The sequence below is a fragment of the Dermacentor silvarum genome, chromosome 1, assembly GCF_013339745.2.
Source record: "Dermacentor silvarum isolate Dsil-2018 chromosome 1, BIME_Dsil_1.4, whole genome shotgun sequence".
In the NCBI taxonomy this organism is placed as follows: domain Eukaryota; kingdom Metazoa; phylum Arthropoda; class Arachnida; order Ixodida; family Ixodidae; genus Dermacentor; species Dermacentor silvarum.
Genome location: NC_051154.1, coordinates 30,592,880 through 30,614,607, shown reverse-complemented (window position 1 = coordinate 30,614,607; position 21,728 = coordinate 30,592,880). Strand labels below are relative to the sequence as shown.

Here is a 21,728-nt window from a genome sequence, read left to right as displayed (position 1 = left end):
TAAAATCAGCCGTAGACGCAGCGTAATCATGAGATCTGTGATATTTCAAAGCGTGCGTGCCATTCTCAGAGGCGGCCATTTTTGCTTTATACTTCGACGATCACAAAACTTCGAAGCGCATAAAAATATTACCGCCTGGCGGGGAAAAAAAGTGGACTCTGCTTAGAAAACAAAAATATGGTTCTCCTCCGTCACGTCCTATGGCGCAGTGTATCCTTGAGCGGCGCAGGTCTCGAAAGCGGCGTTTCTAACCATCGATAGCGGGCAGCCATTTTAGCTTTCTTCTTCTTTCTGGGTTTTTACATGATTTTTGCTTTCTACTGTGACGATTTCAAAACTTTAGAGCGTGTTCAAAATTCACCGCTTCGCGGGAAGAAAATGCAACTGCTTAGGAAACTAAAATATAGTTCTCCTCCTTCATGTCTGATAGCACACTGTGTCCGTGAGCGCGGAAGGTCTCAAAAGCGATGTTTCAAACCATTGATAGCGGGCTAATGATGCCCAGTGGGCACGGTACAGAAAGAGTTAAGCAGGGTAAGCGTTCAGGACCCCAGGGCTGTCTGTGCTACCATGAAGCAACAGGAGTTTTCAGCATCACTGTAAAAGAACTGCACACATAGATTGCTTTGTTTGTTTTGCGAGAGGACACTAACAGGAAGAGGAGGGAAAAGCCAATCAGTGATGGCAAGAAGGGTCCTTCACACTCTTTATGAACAATGACAGCAGCTGAAAGGCACAACATAATATCATAGTGCGCTATTGTTTTGAGCTCCATGTTTTTTTGAGGGATGATCTAGCCGTAGAAAAAAAGGGGGGGGGGGGGGGCAGGAAACTCTAGTTTATATAACCAAGAGCTGCTGACATTTGTACACGTAAATACAACACTGCCTTGTTTGTACTAGGTTGGTTTCATTAGATAGTACTTAGTATGAAAATATGGAATGTTCCTCATTTGTTTTTCTTGTTTCATTCCTATTTTTCTTTGAGCAAATATTTGCCATATTCATGAAGAGGGAATGTTTGTAACACTGACAGTACTTTTGTAATATTCTGTATTGACAGAGGTCATTCGATATAATTCTCTTGAACATTTTAATTAACTGGTTGGTGGTTGCCAAGACAGGTGTGTTGTCTGTCAGTGTCAATGACTTCTGCGTTCTCAATAATTCTGCCAAATTGCACGTTAAAGATCCCCTAATGGTCAAAATTAATCCGGAGTCCCCCACTACGGCATGCCTCATAATCAAATTGTTGTTTTGGCATGTCAAACCCCAGAATTCATTCAATTCTGTCAAATTGGTTTCTGTAGCTGTTGTGCAAACCAAAAAACAGTTAAGGAAGAACTAAATAACTTCACCTACTTCAGGATTAAGTGCCAGATGCAGTTTAAAATTCCAGTTACATGGCAAGCTTCATTAGAATATTATTAACACAGCCATCCTATTGCAAAGAATCGGAGAAATTAATTCCAAGTACTTTCGCTGACTTCAATATCTGTTCATTTTAACATCTAAATTAAATATCACTGTGAAAAGACTCTTGTTTAACCTTGGAGTGAAAAACTGGCTTTCATTTTAGTGACATGTCATTAATATTTAAATAAACAAAAAAAGGGCGAAGAATGCTTCCTTGCAGTAAACCTGGCATCATTTTCTTATCTGATACTAAATTGTTTATAAAAACTAACTAGCATCTATGTCAGAGCTTTCAAGTAACTTGAGTACAGTCTAATCCCCCTATAATGAATTTTCCGCCACTACGAAGATTTTCCGATTCCCCGTCAGCTGCCCATAGAAAGTAATACAAAAAAAGTCCCTTCATAGCGAAGGCGTTTTATTCGGTATTTTCACTTCAACGACCTTTTCGAGAACGAAACTAGAACAGAATTGACATTGGAACTGCCGAATAGTCAAATTAGAAGGCCCTTCCAAAGCTGTGATGATCGTATGTCCGCTTGAACAAGGCTTTCTCAAACGAAATCAAATTCAAAGTACCGATTTAAGCCACTGCAATCCATAGCAACGCGTGGTCATCACGCGCTTGCGTGAGACTGCAGGGGGTCACCGCAATTGCTGCCGTTTTCTGTGGTCTGTGTCCGGTTGAAATGGCTACACCAACAAAGAAGCGTAAATTTCTCTCTCTCGAGGAGAAGGCCCATATGATCGCCGAGGCAGAAAGCGGAAGGAAAAATCTAGCAGTTCAGGCGAAGCATCGATTGCGATAGCAGATTAACTAAACATAGCAGTTTTATTGGCCGTATAAACTTGTAAACATTCGCTAACTAAATTACTGAACACGGTGTCACGCGTGCACAGGTAAACATGAACACATCTCACTCGATGACCACGCAAGCTCTGTGTATGTCAACATGCTGGAGTGAGAAGGTGCGGCAATAACAGCGAGCGAATTGACCTCCCTGCCGTCTCTCGCCCCAACTCGCACACGACTCTACCGGCAATACTTGCACTTTGCCCACATCGCAGATCGCTTTGAAGACGAGGCCTGCGTGGGCGCTCACTTTGTGCACGTCACAGATTGCTTTCAAGTGCCGAGCGACCACGCCGCAACCGCTGTTGTCAAGATGCTAACGTCTCGACGTCTGGAGAAAATGACAATCCGCTATACACACCGACGCCGGCGACTGCTTTGAACGTAATGGATCCTTTTCACCTCATCAGAAAATTTATGAGAACCCATGACAATTGCGATGGCTCTTTTAACGAACTGTGAGACTCGCGTAACGCCTTTGCTTGCCTTGAAGCGTAAGAAGTCTAGGCTGACCGACTTCTGGAGATAAAACTTCCGGTAAGCGCAAGCTTGCCAAGCTTGCCGACTTTGTCATAAATATGCAGTGAAATTGTGATAATTCAAACTGGCTTCATTGCGACGGGGCATGTGCCACAAAATGAGTGTTTCGCGATCGGCCGGGCACATGCGTTGGGTTAGGCGTCGGCCGCAATGTACGTAAAATGCTGTAACAGTGGTGTGAAATGCATTCTCTCGTGAAGTTCACACTTTGATAACCTTTGCCTCCACACCATCGCAATGTTTTCCCGGACGATGGTTTCGGTTTCGTTTGCGGCTTTGCCGTTTGGCGTTGGTATAAGCATACCAATTTTGCGTCAACGAAGTTCCGCCACAATGAAATGTTTTGCATGTCCCATGAATTTCATTGTAGCGGGACTCGACTGTTTAAGTCCACAGTTACTGTAATTTGGCATGGTGGATATAAGCAAAAGCTTGAGTGAAATCAACCAATATTCCTACTGCATTATATTTTTCTTCAAACTGTTATACTCTTTTTAAATTAAGGAGGGCAAGTGCTGTGGACCTATTCTTTTGGAAACCATATCGCGATTGTGTTATTATGACATATTTGCTACAAAAACAGAACAAAAGAAAAAAAATTTTCCAGAACCTTTATATATAAAATACAGTAGAACCTCGTTGATGCAATCCCATTTCGAATGATTTCCCAGCGCCAACGCTCGGGATCAAGAATGTAAAAAATGGCCGAATGTAGTTACACTTCTTTATTGCTGGTTAATACACCCCCCGAAAAACACACTTTTTTAGCAACAACGTTTAGTACATCACCAAACTGTGATCATATGTTACGTTTTCCGGCTACTAGATCCCGTGTAAACAAAAGATGCAAAGTGCGCACAGTGAAGAACAGTAACACGACACTCTGTTCACACGCTTCCCATTACGTAGTTGTCAACTACAGTTGAGTCTGCCAAATGTTTAAAGTGAAGCTTTCTTTGCTTCTTCCTTCGACTTTTCCACTGCTGCTGCTGCCTTGCACGCCACCGCATCGGGGTGGTTGAGAGCTCACGGCAGGGGTGCGGGAGACGAGATAGGCGATGTCAACGACGTTTCGGTAGAGCAGGGCCACAATGGCCTCAGACGCGCCCGGCGCAACAATGCCCTGTGGATGCTGTAATGAGGCGAGACCCCTCCCGCAAAAGCATTGCAGGAGCTGCCGCGCTTGCCTCCGTGCTCACGCACAACAGCAACAACAGTCCAGGGAGGAGGGAGGGAAAATATTAAGAGAGGGAGTAGAGAGAGGAGGCAGGGAATGGGTGCATCCGGATCCCATACCGACGCAGTCAGGAAACGGGGGATTAACCTTACCCCTCTGCACTTGTGGCGGTTCACCTAACATGACACGGGAGAAAGAAAATGCGTCGTCGAAAAGCATTGCTCATTTGGGCTCCCTTCAATAAAGGAATTAGTGAATGAATGCCACGTCTCTCTGTGTTCTGTGTACTACGTGGACAAACACAAGTGGTGCAGGCAAGGTAACATCTTATCACGACTGTCGTATGCTGTCAACATCACCGCCAAATACTGTCAATTAACGCAAACAGCACAGAAAGCTGTGCTTACATCAATTCCCAGAGCGCGTGGGATCTGCATATTTTTTTTAACGTATGATTTCGTGTTGTGCCTTTTCCCAGTTAGTACGTTTCCTCTCTCATTTTTTATTTTTAGTGTGTGAACGAGGTTCTACTTTCTACTGGTCGATAGTCTGCACTGTCATGTTTGTCTCTTGTTGAGAGAGCTATTACTATCATTTGTATTTTAGAAAGGAAAATATTTGTCACAATACAGATATTGAATATATAGACTTATCAATAACATATTTGGCTTGTTTTATTTGCACGACATCGGCTTTACAGCTGCAACTGTTACAAAAGCCCATGATGCTTCTACTTTAGATAAATCTACTTTAGCCAAACGTTCGGAAAATGCTCTTCATGAGCCCACAAGGACATTTGAAAACAAAAAAAATGAGTTAACTTATGAGTAGTGATATATAGAGCTATAAGAATATTCTTCCTAGTAGACATCTGTGGAAATATGGAAGGTCAACTTTATCAATATACCCATAAAGGCACCCATCTCTTTATTCATTGTGCTTAGTTGAGCCTTTAACTTTGGAAACAAATTGTTTTTTATCCACAAGAATTTGTACTTCAATATAAACGCTACATCAAAAATCATCAGTTGTGCGAACATCATTGAAAAATTCGAAGATGCTGAGGCTAAGTCATGGATTTCCTTATTCCCCAGGGCCCGCTCCTTTCAATACTGTCAAAGCACTTCATGTTTCTGATAAATACTGCATTCTGTATTTAGTGTTTTGCAGCTCTAATAGTGCATACATACTTTTTGTGTGTGTGCTGCTGTTGCTGCTTAAATATAGTTGCTTCCTTGCAATGGTTTAGCAAGCTCTTTCGGGCAGTTCATTCGGCCTTTAGCCCAGCTGAACCTTGTAGGACCTTCTAGTAAGTGCTCTCTGAAAAAGCAGCGATGTAAAAAAAAAAAAAAAGTACAAAAGCATTTATTTCCTGTGCTGTGATGAGTTTTGAGAGCCAGAGCTAAAGCTTCTTATACTTTTTAGCTTGCAGTGCTGCCTGAAAACAAAGTACATAGAAAAGCCTCCTGCCTTTGTGGTCTGTGTAGACTAATGCAGAATGTTCTCGTGCCATCAGTTTCAGGAGGCAGAAAAGAAGCGATACAAGGCTGAGCACCAACGCCAGGAACTCAAGCATAGACGCCAGCTTGAAGAGCTGAAAGCTGCTGCTGATGCGACCATCAAGGAACTAGAACAGCTGCAGGTAGGCATTTGAAATGCATTTTTTGCTGCTGCTGCTAGCTTGTGCAGTGAGTCTCTTCTGATGACACAGTTGCTGGGAAACTATATTGCTTTGTCCAGACCATGGGTTCTCAAAGTGGGTTCCACGGAACCCAGGGGGTTCCGCAGGCCCATCATCGGGGTTCCGCGAGCAACTGATAAATTTTCCGTTCCACACTCACCAAGTGTTTAAGACGGCGACCGCAAGGTGCTCTCGATCCAAAGAACCTCCATTACCCGTTCCCGAGTGTCAAAAAGCACATCATAGTAGTGCGTTACAGAAACGCGCGAACTGTGCAATAAATCTGACAGCAGCCTGTAGCCACCCAGCCTCCGAAAACAGGCAGCACGCCAAAGCTTTTGCACTTAAACCTCGGAGGCCGTAACTTAGCACCATGCGCATTTCTCCCATTTGTAGATCAAGGCCGATAGCGTGCGCGCTGATGTATACGTCGGAGGATTACAAAAATAAAAGCGCAGAGCACCACAAATGTGCGACTCAAAATAGCAAAAACGGCGCTAGCGTCCAACCGAAACAAAGCGGCGGAGTCCACATGGCCATTTGCCTTCAGTGGAAATCGTATGTGAAACGTGTCTGACAGCAACGCCAAAACGCATTGTGCCTAATTGTGCTCTTTGCCATGCGCCTTTATTTGCCATGCGCCTTTGCCATGCGCCTTTATTCTTGCGTTTATCGCTGCGCATAACACCGCGTTGGCTGCTGGCCGCGTGCCTTCATAAGTGCGTAGTCGCCATCCATGATCATGTCGAGAGCCACCACGGTTTTGTCCGCAGCGGTTGTGGCAAACAGTAGTTTCGTTTTGACTCGGTGCATGCGTCGGCCGCAAGCCTTTAGAGCCGCAAGGTCGCCGTCTATGATCGCGTAAATAGCGGCCGCGGTTTCGTCCGCGGGTGTTGCGACAAACCCTAGTTTCGCTTTGATTCAGTGCAAAGCTGTCGAAGATGAAGCGCACTGGCTACATCCTGATGGACAGACGATTTGTTGGCGACCAGCTCACGGGCAACAAAATAATCGGGATGTGCGCATGGTATAGTGAAAAGCGTGTCTCAGATGAAGACGTGCGCCGCGGCCTCGCTGCGAGCGCTATATAATCAGTCATGAGATAACGAGAATTGCAGCTTCTGCACTGTGCTTGTGCAAAATAGAAACATGATTTGCTGATTCATTTAGTAAGTAAAAGCGTGTTGACGTTGTTAGCATTTGTTTATTGTTTTCTTGATACCCTCGATAATTCGACATTTGGTTAAAATTTGGCCTTTTTTTTTTTTCCGGTCCTGTGAATTATGAATTAACGAGATTTTACTGTACTCAAAGGGGAGTTGGCACTAATTATAAGACCTCTTCTGATGAAATGTTATAATTAAGTATCCCCTGGTATAAGCACTGATAACTATCATTCTTTCTTGGCATACCGTATACACTCGTGTAAGGGCCGCACTTTTTTTCCGCGATTTTGATGGGGTGCGGCCATTCCACGGAAGTGTGAAATTTTTGTTCAATTTTTGATCCACGTATGGAAAAACCTATTTAATCGTGCCATATATACCTAACGATGGGATATCTGGCGTCTAGATGCAGACATCCTCGCTAGATGTGTACATCGGTATCGCTGCTCGGACTCGGCTCAGCGCCGCTGCTCGGGTCATCCGCGCGTTCATGTATCCAGTCGTCCTCAGTGCCGTCCATGGCATTGTAAATCCAGGCCACGTGTTTAAAATCCAAGAGCCGACCAGCTGAAGTGACGCCCTCCTTAGTCGTCCGGTCGGCGTTTTCTCGTGGTGGCCCACTGCCATCCTTTCAAAGTACTGGCGTCTGAATTCTGCCTTAAACGGCCTATTAATAGACACATCCAGTGGTTGCAGCATGCTTGTTAAACCCCCGGGGATGACTGCCAGGTGCGTACGAGATTCTGCAAGACGAGCCTTTGCGACGCGCTCTGTGAGGTGGCCACAAAAGCTGTCCAATACGAGCAGGGCCTTCCGTCGCAGCAGGCCTCCCGGCCGGTTAGCCCACACTGTTTTCACCCAGTCCACCACTAGTTCATCAGACGTCTCTGACGATGCGGACTCTGCCGCTTCGTTGCGATTTCATGCTAGTGCCGCATTTGCTCTTTTGCATTGCACATTTGCGCTGCTTTGAGTTCGCTCTGCTCCAAGAGTTGTCCAAATTAGCCAATGTGCGGCCAAATATGTCTGAATTAGCGAGAGTTTGATGCCATTAAACAATGTATGCGCCTGCTGGAACCAGAGGATGAGTCTAAATTATCTCATTTTCAGAATTAACGAGGTTTTACTATAAGCAAGTATATTTAAGAATGACATGGTTGTGCATGTTTACTGTCAACATGTTAAATAAGATGAGTCATTGCGACATGACTACTTTGGCTTTGAGTTTATCTGTATTACTGGCGCTTTGACAAACAGAGGCAAGGTACCAGGTATAGACTTTTTTTTCTCCCTTTTTTCTAGAACGAGAAGCGTAAGATGCTCATGGAGCATGAGACCCAGAAGCTAAAGCAGCTGGACGAGGAGCATGGCAACGAGTTGCGCGAATGGAAGGCCAACCTGAAACCGCGAAAGCAGGTAAGGCATTAAATGTCCTTGCCGGCATTAAATATCGTTGCCAGCATAACCATTAGGGAAATGCTGCAAGGCTTTTGCTGCAATTATTGATTGTATTCTGTTCAGGGAACCAGGCAGGCAGCAGTACTGAATTTATTGGTGAAGGCAATGTCGGTGACAATAATGGTGTAATTTATGGTGGCATTCATTACAACGTGGTGTAACGTATTATGTAACAAAAAAAATTCCATACAAAAGAAAGACTGTTTACATAGAAATTGTGAACTGTTGGAACACATTCTAAGCCATCATAAAATGATTTATGCACATCAGCAGCATTAAACATTATTAAGTATCGTAATCAATCAGCGCCAAAAATTGCCATGGGCCATTCTGGTAGTACACTGACTCTGGGATTGGTCTATGCGCCTTGGAACAGACAGCTGCAGCCGTGGGTGGCGTTATTGTGATGTTGTGTTCGGGGTGGCGTTAGATGTCTGTGCTCTGCTCTGATTTTGCAGCAGAGTAAAATAAAAACAAGGTGCTTGTGGGGTTGCTCCCCCACTTACACACCTCATTCATGAATTGTCAGTGCATGTTGTTCTTTACATGGTCGTAGATGTATGTCATGACTAGAGGCCGGATCCTTAGGCATTAAAAAAGCGCGTTTTAGGCACCATAATAGGCAGGCAAAACAACGTTATAGGTCGCCAACGTCGTAAATATAGGCACAATACATTTTTACATAAATGCAAATAATTTCAAACGAAGACGGCCTATACCTAGGATAGAAAAACAAGAAACGTTATTGTCTATGATGGCATGGCGCACAGGAGCCAACAGTTGAACATAGCCGTGCAATTGTCCCATAAAACTGCTGGACTAATGACGATCAATTGGCTTAATTCAATAAGCACACTGCTCATATTCATGTTCAGTGGCCACTGTACTCGAGCGTCGCATATAGTGAAACAGGCATGAAAAAGAATACTTGAAAGCTGGGAATACTGATTAAAAAAAGCGATACTTAATGCCTGCCTGACGCAGTTTAATTAAGACACAACAAAAACAGACAAATAACAAATGCAAGAGAGACTACGATTTATTACATGAGGACTTCCATGGACTGTTGGGTACAACTCCTGGCAATCTTCTCATATGCAATGACATTATCCGAATTGTACGTACAAGGCAAGATGTCCCAACACTGCCAAACACACTTCCGCCCATTTGAAGTGAACATGTTTGAATAAATCTGTTTGGAGAGCACGCGCAACGTAGTCTAAGAATCACTGGGAAGACTGTGGAAACAATAGCAAACTACCACCATCTCCAGATTTCTGGATTCAAAATTGTGCCTCTTGTCACTGAGAATGATCTTGTACGCTGGGAAGGAACGCCCGACGGCGTGAACACCTTAAACAGTAAATTACAAACAAAACAAAAGCCGCGTGCACATCACATTTTTCTTTCTTCTTTTGCTCTTCACTCTCCTTTCCCCTGACGGCTCTCCGCGGTTTCGCATTCGCCAACCGCTCGCGCAATGTCAGCGCGGCGGCGTATGCTGGCCGGCGCGTCCCATTTCAATGCTGCTAGCAGTTGTTTTCCGGGAGTTGTTTGAACTAAAGGACTAGGTTGAACCCCATAGAGTTCTGAACAGTCAATGTTGCCCGGTAACATGAATAACGGTCTCTAACTACACTCGAAAGCGAATCTTGAGGCTAAATAGTGTTCATATAGGCGCCGATATTGAAAATAGGCATTTATGGGCATCTAGGCAGAAACACCAAAATAGGCATTTGTAGGCACTATAAAAACACTATAAAAGCCCTTCTTAAGCTCTAATTCATGCTCATATATCAAAATGGGGCGATAGGAGCGCAAGGAACAAAAAAGGCATTTGCCTAAAATCCGGTCTCTAGTCATGACATATGCCAGGTGTGTGTGTGTGTACGTGTTTTTCTCATTCTACGATTTTATGAATGTTAAGTGAGGTTGTATAAAAAAAAAAAAAGAAACCTGATTCTGTTCGCGAAAACCTTTCACTCATTGGTCTCTGAACCTCCTGTTGGAAGCCTTGTGACAGTGAAAGGACGGCAGCTGATTTTAAAAAGCTTTACTCATGCAAGTTCCTCTGTTGCTTATCACTCCTTGCGGTTACGTGTTTGCTGCGGCTTGTGTGCTGGTCTAAAGGTAAATCAGTAATAAAGTACAGTCTGTTTCACACTTAGGGGAAATCTCGGAGCGCATTGCATCGCGATGCGGCGAGCGCTGGAGTCGGGTGCCGGAAGCAGCTCGCGCAGGCGCAGACGCTCGAGGAGCGTTATCTTGAACCGCGGCGACACCTCCGACGCAAAATAACGCACCTCAAGCGTCTGCGCCTGCGCGAGCTGCTTCCGGCAACCGACTCCAGCGCTCGCCACATCGCGATGCAATGCGCTCCGAGATTTCCCCTAAGTGTGAAACAGACTGTACATGCGTGTCCCACAAAAACCGAATGGTCAGGACAAGCTTTAAAAACCTTTCCCATTCAGTGTTATGGCCGCGTGATTTTGGCGAATTTTAATGTTACGGGTTGGGAGGCATGCCAATGTATTTTGTCCACGCTTAAGGAAATTTCGCTAAACTATTGTCATCCTAAAAGTTTGTTCCAAGTAGATGCGCCTTGTAAACTCACTAGCTACAATTCATCAATTGCAATATATGCCATGAAGTAATTAGTTTAAAACTTAAAGAAACTAGCTAATCAGTCCATTATGCATTTCGATTTATTGTGCATGTAGCGTCTGCCTCTTCGAGCATGTCCGTTCAATGTCTGGGCTTGTGCTATCTGCCACACGCAGTTTTTTTTTAATTCTGTATGGTCTAGAAAAACACCCGGTATATTTCTTAACATTGTACTACAGTAGAACCTCATTCATACGTTATTGAAAAAAATGCGAGAGAAAACAACTAATCGAGAAAATGTACGATTGGAAGTCACTAAAAAAAATTGACACTCAACTGTAGTTGATATCAATGTAAGGCAAAGCGTTGCAGCGCAAGATGCCGACACGAACCAAGCTGGTGGAGCTCGAGCAGCCCGAGGTGCGCATTGTCGTTCTTACTGCTTCAGCAAGCTTATGTTTGCGCTCCTCGAATTCAGCCCGTGTCAGCAGTCTCTTTGTGGCGGACATTTTGGTGTGAAGTATTGATGTGCCCAATCAGTGCGAATCCTTGGGACATGAGACAGGGAGGCATGTCAAGCTGGTAGAATCCAAGCGACCTGAGACACACATTGTTTTTTTCATAGTGTTTTAATATTGCTCCATGAAATATATACATCAAACTGGCGGGCAACATCGAAATACGATGCTGCCAGAGCGATACATGATGCTTCCTTTGCGCCGGCTGCAGCAGGTAACGTGGTGCGTTTGGGTTATCGCCTATTAAATGCGTGCAGTACGCTTCCAACGTTACTACGGCCTATGCACTGTGAAACAGATAAGTGAAGGTGCTTATCACAATAGGGTTGGTGGTGATAGCTGTGAATGCAGTCGCCAGCCGCCAGCCGACTGCCGCCATCTTGGGCTTGTTTTGTAGCTGCTTTTTTTTTGTGTGTGTGTGAGCATTTTGCGCCAGCTCAAAATGGCGCCGCTCAAGCTGAACGACTACTCTCGCCGCTTTTCCGAAGAGTAGTTCCGGGCCTCTGATTGGGCTGAGCGCACGCGCGTATGGCGAGCCCCCCGTCTCGCGGCTGCCATTGTTCTGGCGCAGCCACCGAGGCGGCCATTTTGCTTTTTATTTTTGTTTTGCGTGCGCCTTATCAGTCCTCCGTCGCTCTCGATTTCTCGTGGTCGTCTGCTACGCTTGCGTTCACGCGGCTCACGCACCGCCTTTTCGTGTTGCGCTCGTCTAAAGATGATGCGCCAATCTTACGGAAAAAAAACGAAAGCGTCCATGGAAAGCACGGCCGAAGATCGCGTACAAAGGCGCGCTACCCGAACGGCCGGAACCACCGCGTCCGAAGCGGCACATCTAACGTCGCCATTGATTATACTGGGCATAGCTACAGCCCATCTGATGTCATCGGATCGTTAGCCAGCGCGTCCAGCGGCACCCAATACGGTGTTGATATGGCACACAACAGTCGCCGACCGTTTATTCGGACTCGACGGGAACCGCGAAAAAATCCGAATAATCAAGAGTCCGAAAAAAAGGATTCGCCAGAAAAAAGTACCTTTATGGTCCCAGTGGACGGAAAGAAATTGTCAATGCGCGACTGTACGGATGCACGCTTACGCGCGATCAGGTCAGCCTTATTTCCGACAGTGTCTGGCTATCGCTATAGACAGAGTCTTGTAATTGCCGCGTCTCGTCGGCACAGATGGCACGGGAAGCGTCGAAGCCATTTCGCACTACGCGATGACTGGACTCAGAACCATAGTGGGCGGATGTGGAACATCCTTTTTAGCCCGATGGCGTCACGATACACGTGATCTTGGGAGAGCAGGCACGTGGCTAATAAACCCTCGCATGCTACCTAATGACGTCAAGGCTGTCAGATTCGAGACCCTCGTAATTGCCTTTGCTTATGGCCTTTCTTCCGCCCTCTCCTTGCGCGACCGCCGGTGACGCGGGGGCGAGGCAGCTGGCGCCATCTTGTGCACGCTGCACCAACTTGCGATGCTCTCCATGGCTTTAGCAATTGGCGCGCGGGCGGGATGCGCTGCGTGGTAATGGCGGCAGATACGAACTCGCGTAGGCAAACTTTTCGCCCCGTCCCAATTAAGGGCAACGTAGGAACGCAATTTTCACGATTATTCTGCATTAAAAACACCGCCCAGAAGCAAAATTTCTATCGTTATATCCGATATGCAGTGAATAACAGATCGTTATATGTGGTATCGTTATATGTGGACTGCACTGTATATAGTCTTTTTAGAGCATTTTGGTTTGATTTGTTCCTTCTAACCGTGAGTACGAGCACACTGTGAACGAGAGGGCATGTTCGCGCTGTTTCCGCTTCCGTTGCTCAAAGGCCATCGAGATTTCGATAGAGTTGTAGGGTGCTGCGTTGACTTGATAGACTATTGACTCGGCAGCCTTCGAAACCGCTCGTGTAGCAGCTCGAACTTGACCTTTGAGTCAACTAACTATCGGTTGGAAGGCCTTCCAAACGCCCGTGTGACATGAGTATAAGTGCATGCTTTTTTGACTTGAACATTGTGTAAGTTTATTTGTCTATGGAAAGGCTACCTTATTATACAATTTTTGTATTCATTTAGCTTGCAGGCCACTGGAACGGGCACATGAAGTGGTAAATGTAGTTTCTCATGCTGGTTTAGGGGCAGTACATGGCTTTATAACAAGCTTTTCCCAGTTTTCTACCAGGGTACAGTCATACATTTAGTATAGTCATTCTCGTGAAGAATAGAGCTACAAAATGATGTCATTAATATTGCTGTAGCTGGATTCTAGAAAAAGTTGCAGCTGTCTAAACTTCAAGTGCGTTTTTCTCAGTTCAATGTTTTTACACACCGCATTCAGTCTTACGGGGCTTTTGTCTATGATGTTGTGGAGGTGACAATAACAAGTTTGGTATCAGTGTATTCATAATGAAATGATCTAGTGGGTGATGCTATTTCTGTTACTCTAGCATCTTTTTATAAATTACAATCAAAAGTAACAATGAGTGAAAATAAGAAAAATATATTCACATTCACTGTTGGTCTGCTTTTTTCTCACCTTTAGAATGCTTTCAAACAAATAAAAATAGCAATACCCCCTAGAACAAGTCTTTGGCATGAAAGTCATGCTCTTACTTTTTGTCTTTGACAAGGTACTGTAATGTGGGCAGTGGGGCGGATTGCATACAGCTGCAGGAAGATCTCCATCGTATCAAAATGTGGTGTAGTTTAAACAGAATGAATTTAAACATTAATAAATGCGTGCATGTCAGCTTCACAAAAAAAGTTAATAAACTGCAGTATCGCTACTATTTAGATTAAGTTGTTCGCCAGGAATCTCCGTATAAGTATCTCGGAGTGACTTTATCTGAGGATGGATCATGGGCCGAGCACATTGACTGCATTGTGCGCAAGGCTGGAGCTTCACTTGGTTTCCTTCGAAGGAATCTCAAGCACGTGGGAAGTCACGTCAAAGAGGCTGCATACAAAGCCTACATAAGGCCATTACTTGAGTACGCCTGCCCTGTGTGGGATCCGTCCCATTCTGTACAAATTAAAGCGTCGGAACACATACAGTCTAGTGCTGCAAGGTATGTCCTGGGGCGGTACAATCAGCTTGATAGTGCAACGGAATTTAAAAAGAAATCTAGGATGGACTCCTCTAAGCAAACGCCGCAGAAATCTTTGCCTCAAGCTTTTTTACGCTATATATAATAATCAAACTGGAATCAAGGCCTCGTCATATCTGCGTCCTCCATATTACTTATCCACCCGAAGAGACCATGTGTTCAAGGTTCGGGAGTATGCCCCCAGGACTAACCTTTTTAAGTTTTCTTTCTTTCCGAGGACCACATCGGAGTGGAATTTGTTACCGGTTGAGGTTGTGAGCCAAAACTCTGTTGATTTGTTTTATTCTGTATTATGCCCCTCGCAATAATGCCAATGGCACTGCGAGTTTTGTTTGAATAAAAAATAAAAACCAGGGAATATTTATCAGTGGCTCGCGGAACCCCGAGGAGGGGCCTGCGGAACCCCTGGGTTCCGCGGAACCCACTTTGAGAACCTATGCTCTTGACAGCTGTAATTAGCCGTGACCCCCCACAAAAGTATTGCAGAAACTGCAGCGCTTACCTTTCTACTAATGTGCAACAGTCCAGAGGGGAGGTAGATAAAATGATTGAAAGGAGGCAGAGAATGGGTAGGACTGACGCAGCCACGAAACGAGTAAATGACAGCCTTGCCACTTAAAGCACTGTAGCGTCTAGGCAACACTACGGAAGCGGTCGCACGTCAAATGAAAACTTCTGTGCCCGCCGTGGGAGCTTTGCGGCTATGGCATTGCCCGAGGTCGAGGGTTCTATCCTGAACGCGGCAGCCACATTTCTACAGGGGCAAAATACAAAAACACTCATGTACTTAGATTTAAGTGCTCGTTAAAGAACCCCAGGGGGTCAAAATTAATTTGGAGTCTGCCACTACGGTATGCGTCATAATCAGATTGTGGTTTTGGCACCTACAGCCCCATGTAATTTCAATTAAAGTTAAACACTTCTGCCACCATGTGGTGTGCCGTGTGAGGCATTGACAATGCTAACCTTCAGAGGTTATGAACAATGGTGCACAGCGCCTCAAGCAAACGCGTCTTGCTGTGTGGTCTGTGTGCTATGCTATAGCCTCCTGTATACTTCATGCCTGCGCATCGGCACCGAGAACGCAGGGAACCGGTCGTCGCGCCTAGTTCCGTCGCTCACCACCAGCTGGCGGTGCTACCCCAGAATAGACATACGGAACGCGCTACCGCGGCGTGCGCTGTAGCGTACCCATATATCACGTTCTTTCTCTCTCTCTCTCGCTTTTTTTTTTTTTTTTTTTTTTTTTTTTTGTCGATTTTATCGTTTTACGACATCTGCGGGCGTTTAACGCCGACACAGACGCGTACAGGCCGCTGCGAATTGCCTCTGCCGCAGGAAGAAAAAAAATATAAGGTAAACCACAGCTCTCATCTGTACTACTATGAAGCTTCATTTTCCTTCTGCTTAACATTACATATGTATTCTATGTCATTGTGGAAAAACAATATTGGCTCTAATAACTACACAAAAAGCACTTTTATTGACGTCAATTGGATTTAAAGTTTGTGGAGCTTTCGTGACAGGGGCTTCTGTGAAAAAACTTTTGTGATGTCGTCCTTGTCCGTTATCTTCAGGGCAAAATTAGTGAATAGAGGACGGAAGAACTTTGTCAGCATGTTCTCCAACAGCTTCTTGTGATGCTCAGGCACTGAACACTTGAATAGTTCACGCTCTCGCAGCACTTGAGCAGCATTCACGACAGTCTCCCGCAGCGGCTGCCTAAAATTTCTTCGCTTAGCGAGCACTACTTCAATATACTTTTGCAAAGAGTTCAGCACAACTACGGGTTCATCTGACGGATACAACACACCGCCTCTGTCTTGAAGCCTAACAGAGAATCTGACTGCGCCGAGGGCTTGGGCTTTGTCAACAAACTGAGGCATTCTTTGCAAGATACGCGCTCATTAACAGCTCTCGACAGGTATCCGCCAACCATCGCTAGTGCTGCACATTCTGGCGAACGAAGCGTTTCTTTGCGGCGGGTAATGTAGTTGACCAGCGCTGCTATTGCCTGTTTGGGAAATTCATCGGATGGTTCTGGCGTAGTGCTTACTCTCGGTTGCTAGCGTAGCAACGAGCATGTGCTGTCTTCCGTGTCCATCATGTTGCTCCTTTTCTATGTTGACGCAATGCCTGTCTTCAGAGATTTTTCTAGTAGCAGGAGGTGAAATCCGGAGTCCAGTTGTTCCTATATATAACTTTGAGCCACTTCTCTCGAAGTTCTTCATCGCTTGGAATTTCATGAAATGAGATGCCCAGGACCTTTCTCTTATTGTACGAGGTACATCGAGGTACACAACAAAACGCCGTACCACTGGGTATCAACTGCAAAGCGTCCCATCAAATCACTTAAAGTAGCATAAGTCACTCATGACCACCGCAATGTCTTCTTTTCGGCCAGAAGGCTCTCATTTGCATTGCTCCTAGACGGCCCCAATGCCGCACCGACAGTGTCGCCACAGCCACAGTCCTTCAATACCCTGCCGCAGCTCACCGCATTAATCTAAGACAGAAGACAAGTTTTTTCCCAGTCGTGGGCTGCTGCAGAAAGGTGGCGATCTCTCGGCAAACCAGTGAACTGCCGGCAAGCGAGGCAAATGAGTATTGTCCCGATTTGACGTTAATGGAAATGCGCACACGCAATTTTTCATGCCTTAAGCTATGCACGGCAGCTAGCGCACTATTCTCGGGTAGCAGCACCCCTAGCAGGCGACCTGCCCGAGCACAGAAAGTATATAGGAAGCCATGGCTATGCAGACACTAGTTGTGCTTGCAAGGTAACGTTTAGCATCGGCTCACCACTTATATTGAACTAAACGCTGAAGAAATTAAACATTCGCCATCAACATTGGCACTAATTATTGATACAAAACCGTCAAATAGCCCATTGAGTGAAAAAGCCAGCGGCATCTGTAGCAGGCGAAACTTCCAATTGACTGCGACACTGACTTACGCTTGCTGGCTCGAGTCTGGATGGAGCAGAGCAGGCAAAAGAGAACACCTGCTGCCGTGGTGTTGCGCGATAGAAGATGGCATCGCCGCAACACCACTTCACCCTCGCTCTCGGAAGCTAGTGCTATCCGTGCGTTTCTTGTCTGCGCAAGCTCTTGCCTGCATTCTAACTGCTCCTCAGTAAGGCAGAATCAAAACGTGCTTGCTTGCCCGCAAGGTGTTCATAACTCAAAGGACTGCGCAGCTGAATTCAATTGGACATTAATGCTTTCGCAATCACAACTCATAAGTGCTAAAGTGTCCTCGGATTTTTATGAGTCTAAGCAAACAGCACAGAAAGCTTCGCTTACGTCGATTCCCACAGTGCGTGGGATATGCATAATTTTTCCACGTTGTCCAAGGACTCCTAGCAGCTGAGGCTGCAGCCTTCCACGTTAGTGCAGAAGCGCCAGAACAGGGCGATCTCATGCATCAAGTTGGAGCAGGTGGGCTCAGTATTCGAGTTGTTCTCACTGTTCCTTTCACTCGTGTCGTGATTCATGACATCGGCGATGAAGCCCTCATTCTCAAGCTCTCCTTTGGTCACGGCACCTTTGTCCGCAGGCATTAATCTGTCAGCCGTTGACCCATCTAAGGTTTCTGGAAATGCTGACGAATTGCTCCAAACTTTCTCAATACTGGAGATGGTTTCATTGCACCTGTTGGAAGACTTATCACTGTCATTACAGGGAACACAGAAAGCAACATGACGGAAGCAGTTTTCAATCATGCGGCAACGTCGGATTTCTTTTTGCTCCGCACTGAACTCGATAATGGGACATAATAAAACAACACAGTGAAAGAGTAGCGCGAACTCCGCGAACCTCCACAAGCCGCAAGCTCTGATTGACCGTTTGAGCGAGCACTGTGGGACAGACCAGGATCATATATTATTAAGGGGGGTGGGCCTAGCCATAGCACGGTAGAGCCGCACAGATGCAGCCAGGCTAAACCGTTTTTTCTGAGGGGGTGATGGCAGCTCACCCAGCCATAGCCTGATAATGCCACCTTCTGGGGCAGTTTTGTGCTGTTTGAAGTTCGATATATCAGCAGTCGCTGCTATTTTTGTTCGATGTAACCGTACTTTTTTGCTATAAATTCTCATTGGAACTTTTTAGTATTCAGAAATTGTTCGATATAAGGGATAATTCTATGTAAATAAATTCGATATACAGTCAATGTTTGATTTTTCGGACTTCCTTAGAGGTCGTGAAAACATCCGAATAATTGGACAGTCCGAAAAAATGAATGCATGCATCTTACTGCCCCCAAGGGGTCAAATCGCCACAGGCACATCCAAAATAGCTCTGAAGGCCTGCCAGTGCACTTATTAGGCATATCAGTGCTCGTGCTGTGACGAAAGACGGCTGGTGCACGCGTGTATAATTAAGGAGCACATACTATGTACCGTGACAGGTAGTTTTCTAGACCTGTGCCGTGCTTGCTGTTCTTCAAAGGATGACAAGGCAGAGTCGGCGCCATTGCTGAGAGTGGTGAATTCTTTCAATAATAAACAAAGCATCGAACAGGAGGAAGCTTGCGGTGGCAGCATTAGCAGGGGCTAATGCTGCCACCGGATCGGCCACAAGAGCGCTGGTTCGAGGCTGCAAGATAATCAAAATGGCAGTGGTTTCAGACGAGCGGAAACCATAAGAAGTCCAGAAAATTAATTGTGAATGGTTTCAGCATCCGACATTTTAGATGTCCTTATACATTGGCTTAATGAGGCAGAAAGAAGGTGTCCGAAATATCGGTCGTTGACTGTACTTTACACAATTGCTGTAATGTTTTCTTACTTGTGATTCTGGCATTGTAACTACAGAAACTGGAGGAAGACTTCGCACGGCAGTGTGAAGAACAGGAGCGCTTCTATGGCACAAGTACGTTCCTCAATGACTATGCCAACATGGATCGGGAACAAGTGACGCTACAAGGACCCCCACGGACTTTAGACACTTCATATCATCCGAGCTACTGAGTTTAGGATCTTCATATAGGCTTCAAATAGCTAACACTTGGTAGTAGTGTTTTTCTCGTTGCTTCAAGGCATAATTCTTGAAGCACCTCTCAGTAATATAAGATGTTTGCTTTTATGGCGCATTGCCTGAGGGCATTTGTTCTCTGGGAACCTTTCAAGGACTCATAATAGTTACTTGTTTCATACAGGAGAAATGCTCTACACCGCCATAGTCAAGAACAGGTGGCAAAATGCCAGAAGGACTCTTTAACATGTCAGGCACATTGCAATGTGAGCTACTGTGTTGTCAGCCGGTTATATGTGGTAGTAAAGTGTACGCATTACTAAGATGTTAATTAAATGTCATCTCTATAATTTTCCTTTTTTTTTTTTTTTTGAAGGTGCATAGCTCAACACAACTAGAAACACTTGAAGCCGATTCTGTGACATAGTTGCATGCGGCTTCATACTGTACATTTTGCCAGTGTCTTGTTTTTCACTAGCACAGGGGCCTAAAGACTTCAGTGCAGATGGTTTCTCACTTGGTTTTATTGCACAGAGATGCTGTATGACAGTGCTTTGTGGTGCAATGGCTCGAAAGTGCCTGACTCTTTGAAACTTACTACCAGTGTCTTTTTTCCTCTACATCTTTATGTACTTTAATTTGATGTTCTCTGGAAGACACTGCCTTCGTTGTGTGTCATGGCCTGTGAGAAGTCCATCTCCACAAGATTTTACTCGTTCACACTGCTCTATGATGTGACTTAATTGGACAAGTGGCAGTTCTGCTTGATTTGTGGAGAATATATCTGCAATGTTTTATTGACAGTGGACACATGTGCATTACAACGTGTCAAAATGTCTAATTGTGCCTATTTGGGTAACTGTAATGTTGCCATTTGCAGTCATTGTTCCTGTCGCAAAATATTGGGTGACATAGGTACTGTCACATTGTCTACATTTTCCAGTGTTCAAAGTATAGCCTCTTGTTTTAATGTCGCTGTGTACAGAATGCAGACACCATCTGTTGTGTGTCAGTGAAGCATGAAAAATGTGTAACTGTTCCTGGTGAACTGGCAGAACCAGTGCTGTCTGTGCAGGCAACCATGCTTTGCTAGCGTAGAGCTTCTGTGAATTGTCTCAAAAACCAAACACAACTGTGAGCAGTGATAAAAGACCAAAATGGCCAAGCCTTCCAGTAGTGCAGTTCCAAGGTGTTGGCAGAATATGCTTTGTTTTATAGCTTGGCATGGTTGTGTGTGATAGGACTCAAAATAAGAATGAATGTAGCCCATTTTCTAATATGTGTAGGGTTTGCTGTTAACCAGAATAAGCACTTAGCATGCCATACCAGATTTGCCATCTAACATGCTTGAGGATGGCTTTTACAGTACTTGTGTGCATATGAAACAGACGGGCTGCCTGCAGAGATCTTCCTTTGTTTGTGCCAGTTGTCAAGGTCACATTTCCAAAAGTGCTTTGTTGAAACTGGCATAATTAACAGTTCCAACATGCTGTACATAGTTTGGTACACTTATGCGTAGAGACTACTAATTTTCATACCATATCAAAAAAAGAGTGGTATACTTTTAGTACACAATATTTTCAGAAGCTTGCTAAGCATAATAAAGCTTTGACATGTTTTGAATGCTTCTCTTTGTGTTTGCTTTACAAAGGATCATATACACTAGCACTGCATCACTTCATAATGCAGTTGAACCTCAATATAACGAAGTTGGTAAAATCGGCACTTTACTTCGTTATGTCACAATTTCATTATAATAATTAAAAGATGACCTTTTATGCAAATAAATGCAGTCGCCGACTGATTTTCCTTACCTGAAAAGGGCCGTAAAAATTTCCAGGTTATTGGGTTATCAGAAAAAAACTTTAAACTTTAATGACAAAAAAGTATCAGGTTTTGCCCGATAGGCGAAGCATTGATTGCGATGGCAAATTACTAGGAAGGTATGCGAAGTATAGTAGTTTTATCGACTCTCACCACGACACTCGCTGTTGAAACACTGGTGTGAAGAGCGGCAGCAGCAGTGAGCGATTTGAGCTTCGTGCTGCCTCTCGCTTCTACGCGGCGAGAGCACAGCGCACACGAAGCTCTCGGCACTCGGCGCACTCTGTCCCCATCGCAGCTCGCTGAAAGACACGCAACCCAGGCGGCGCTAAACAGCGCGCCCTACGGCGAGTTCGTTGGTTTCGAGTAGGAAAAAGGTGGCCATAGGCTGCTGAAAGCTCAG

General features: G+C 45.1%; 1 protein-coding gene across 2 annotated transcripts in view; it reads left to right on the top strand.

Annotated features, from left to right (window-relative positions):
- LOC119459181 (serine/threonine-protein kinase 10-like) overlaps positions 1-21,124 on the top strand; it is a 69,220-nt gene extending 48,096 nt beyond the window's left edge. For both annotated transcript variants that reach the window (XM_037721008.2, XM_049666140.1), the window contains exons 19-21: positions 5,502-5,627; positions 8,135-8,248; positions 19,342-21,124. In XM_037721008.2, coding sequence (XP_037576936.1) covers positions 5,502-5,627; positions 8,135-8,248; positions 19,342-19,497 — 396 coding nt within the window. In that variant the 3' untranslated portion in view covers positions 19,498-21,124. The remainder of the gene's footprint in view (positions 1-5,501; positions 5,628-8,134; positions 8,249-19,341) is intronic.
- The last annotated feature ends 604 nt before the right edge of the window (positions 21,125-21,728 follow it).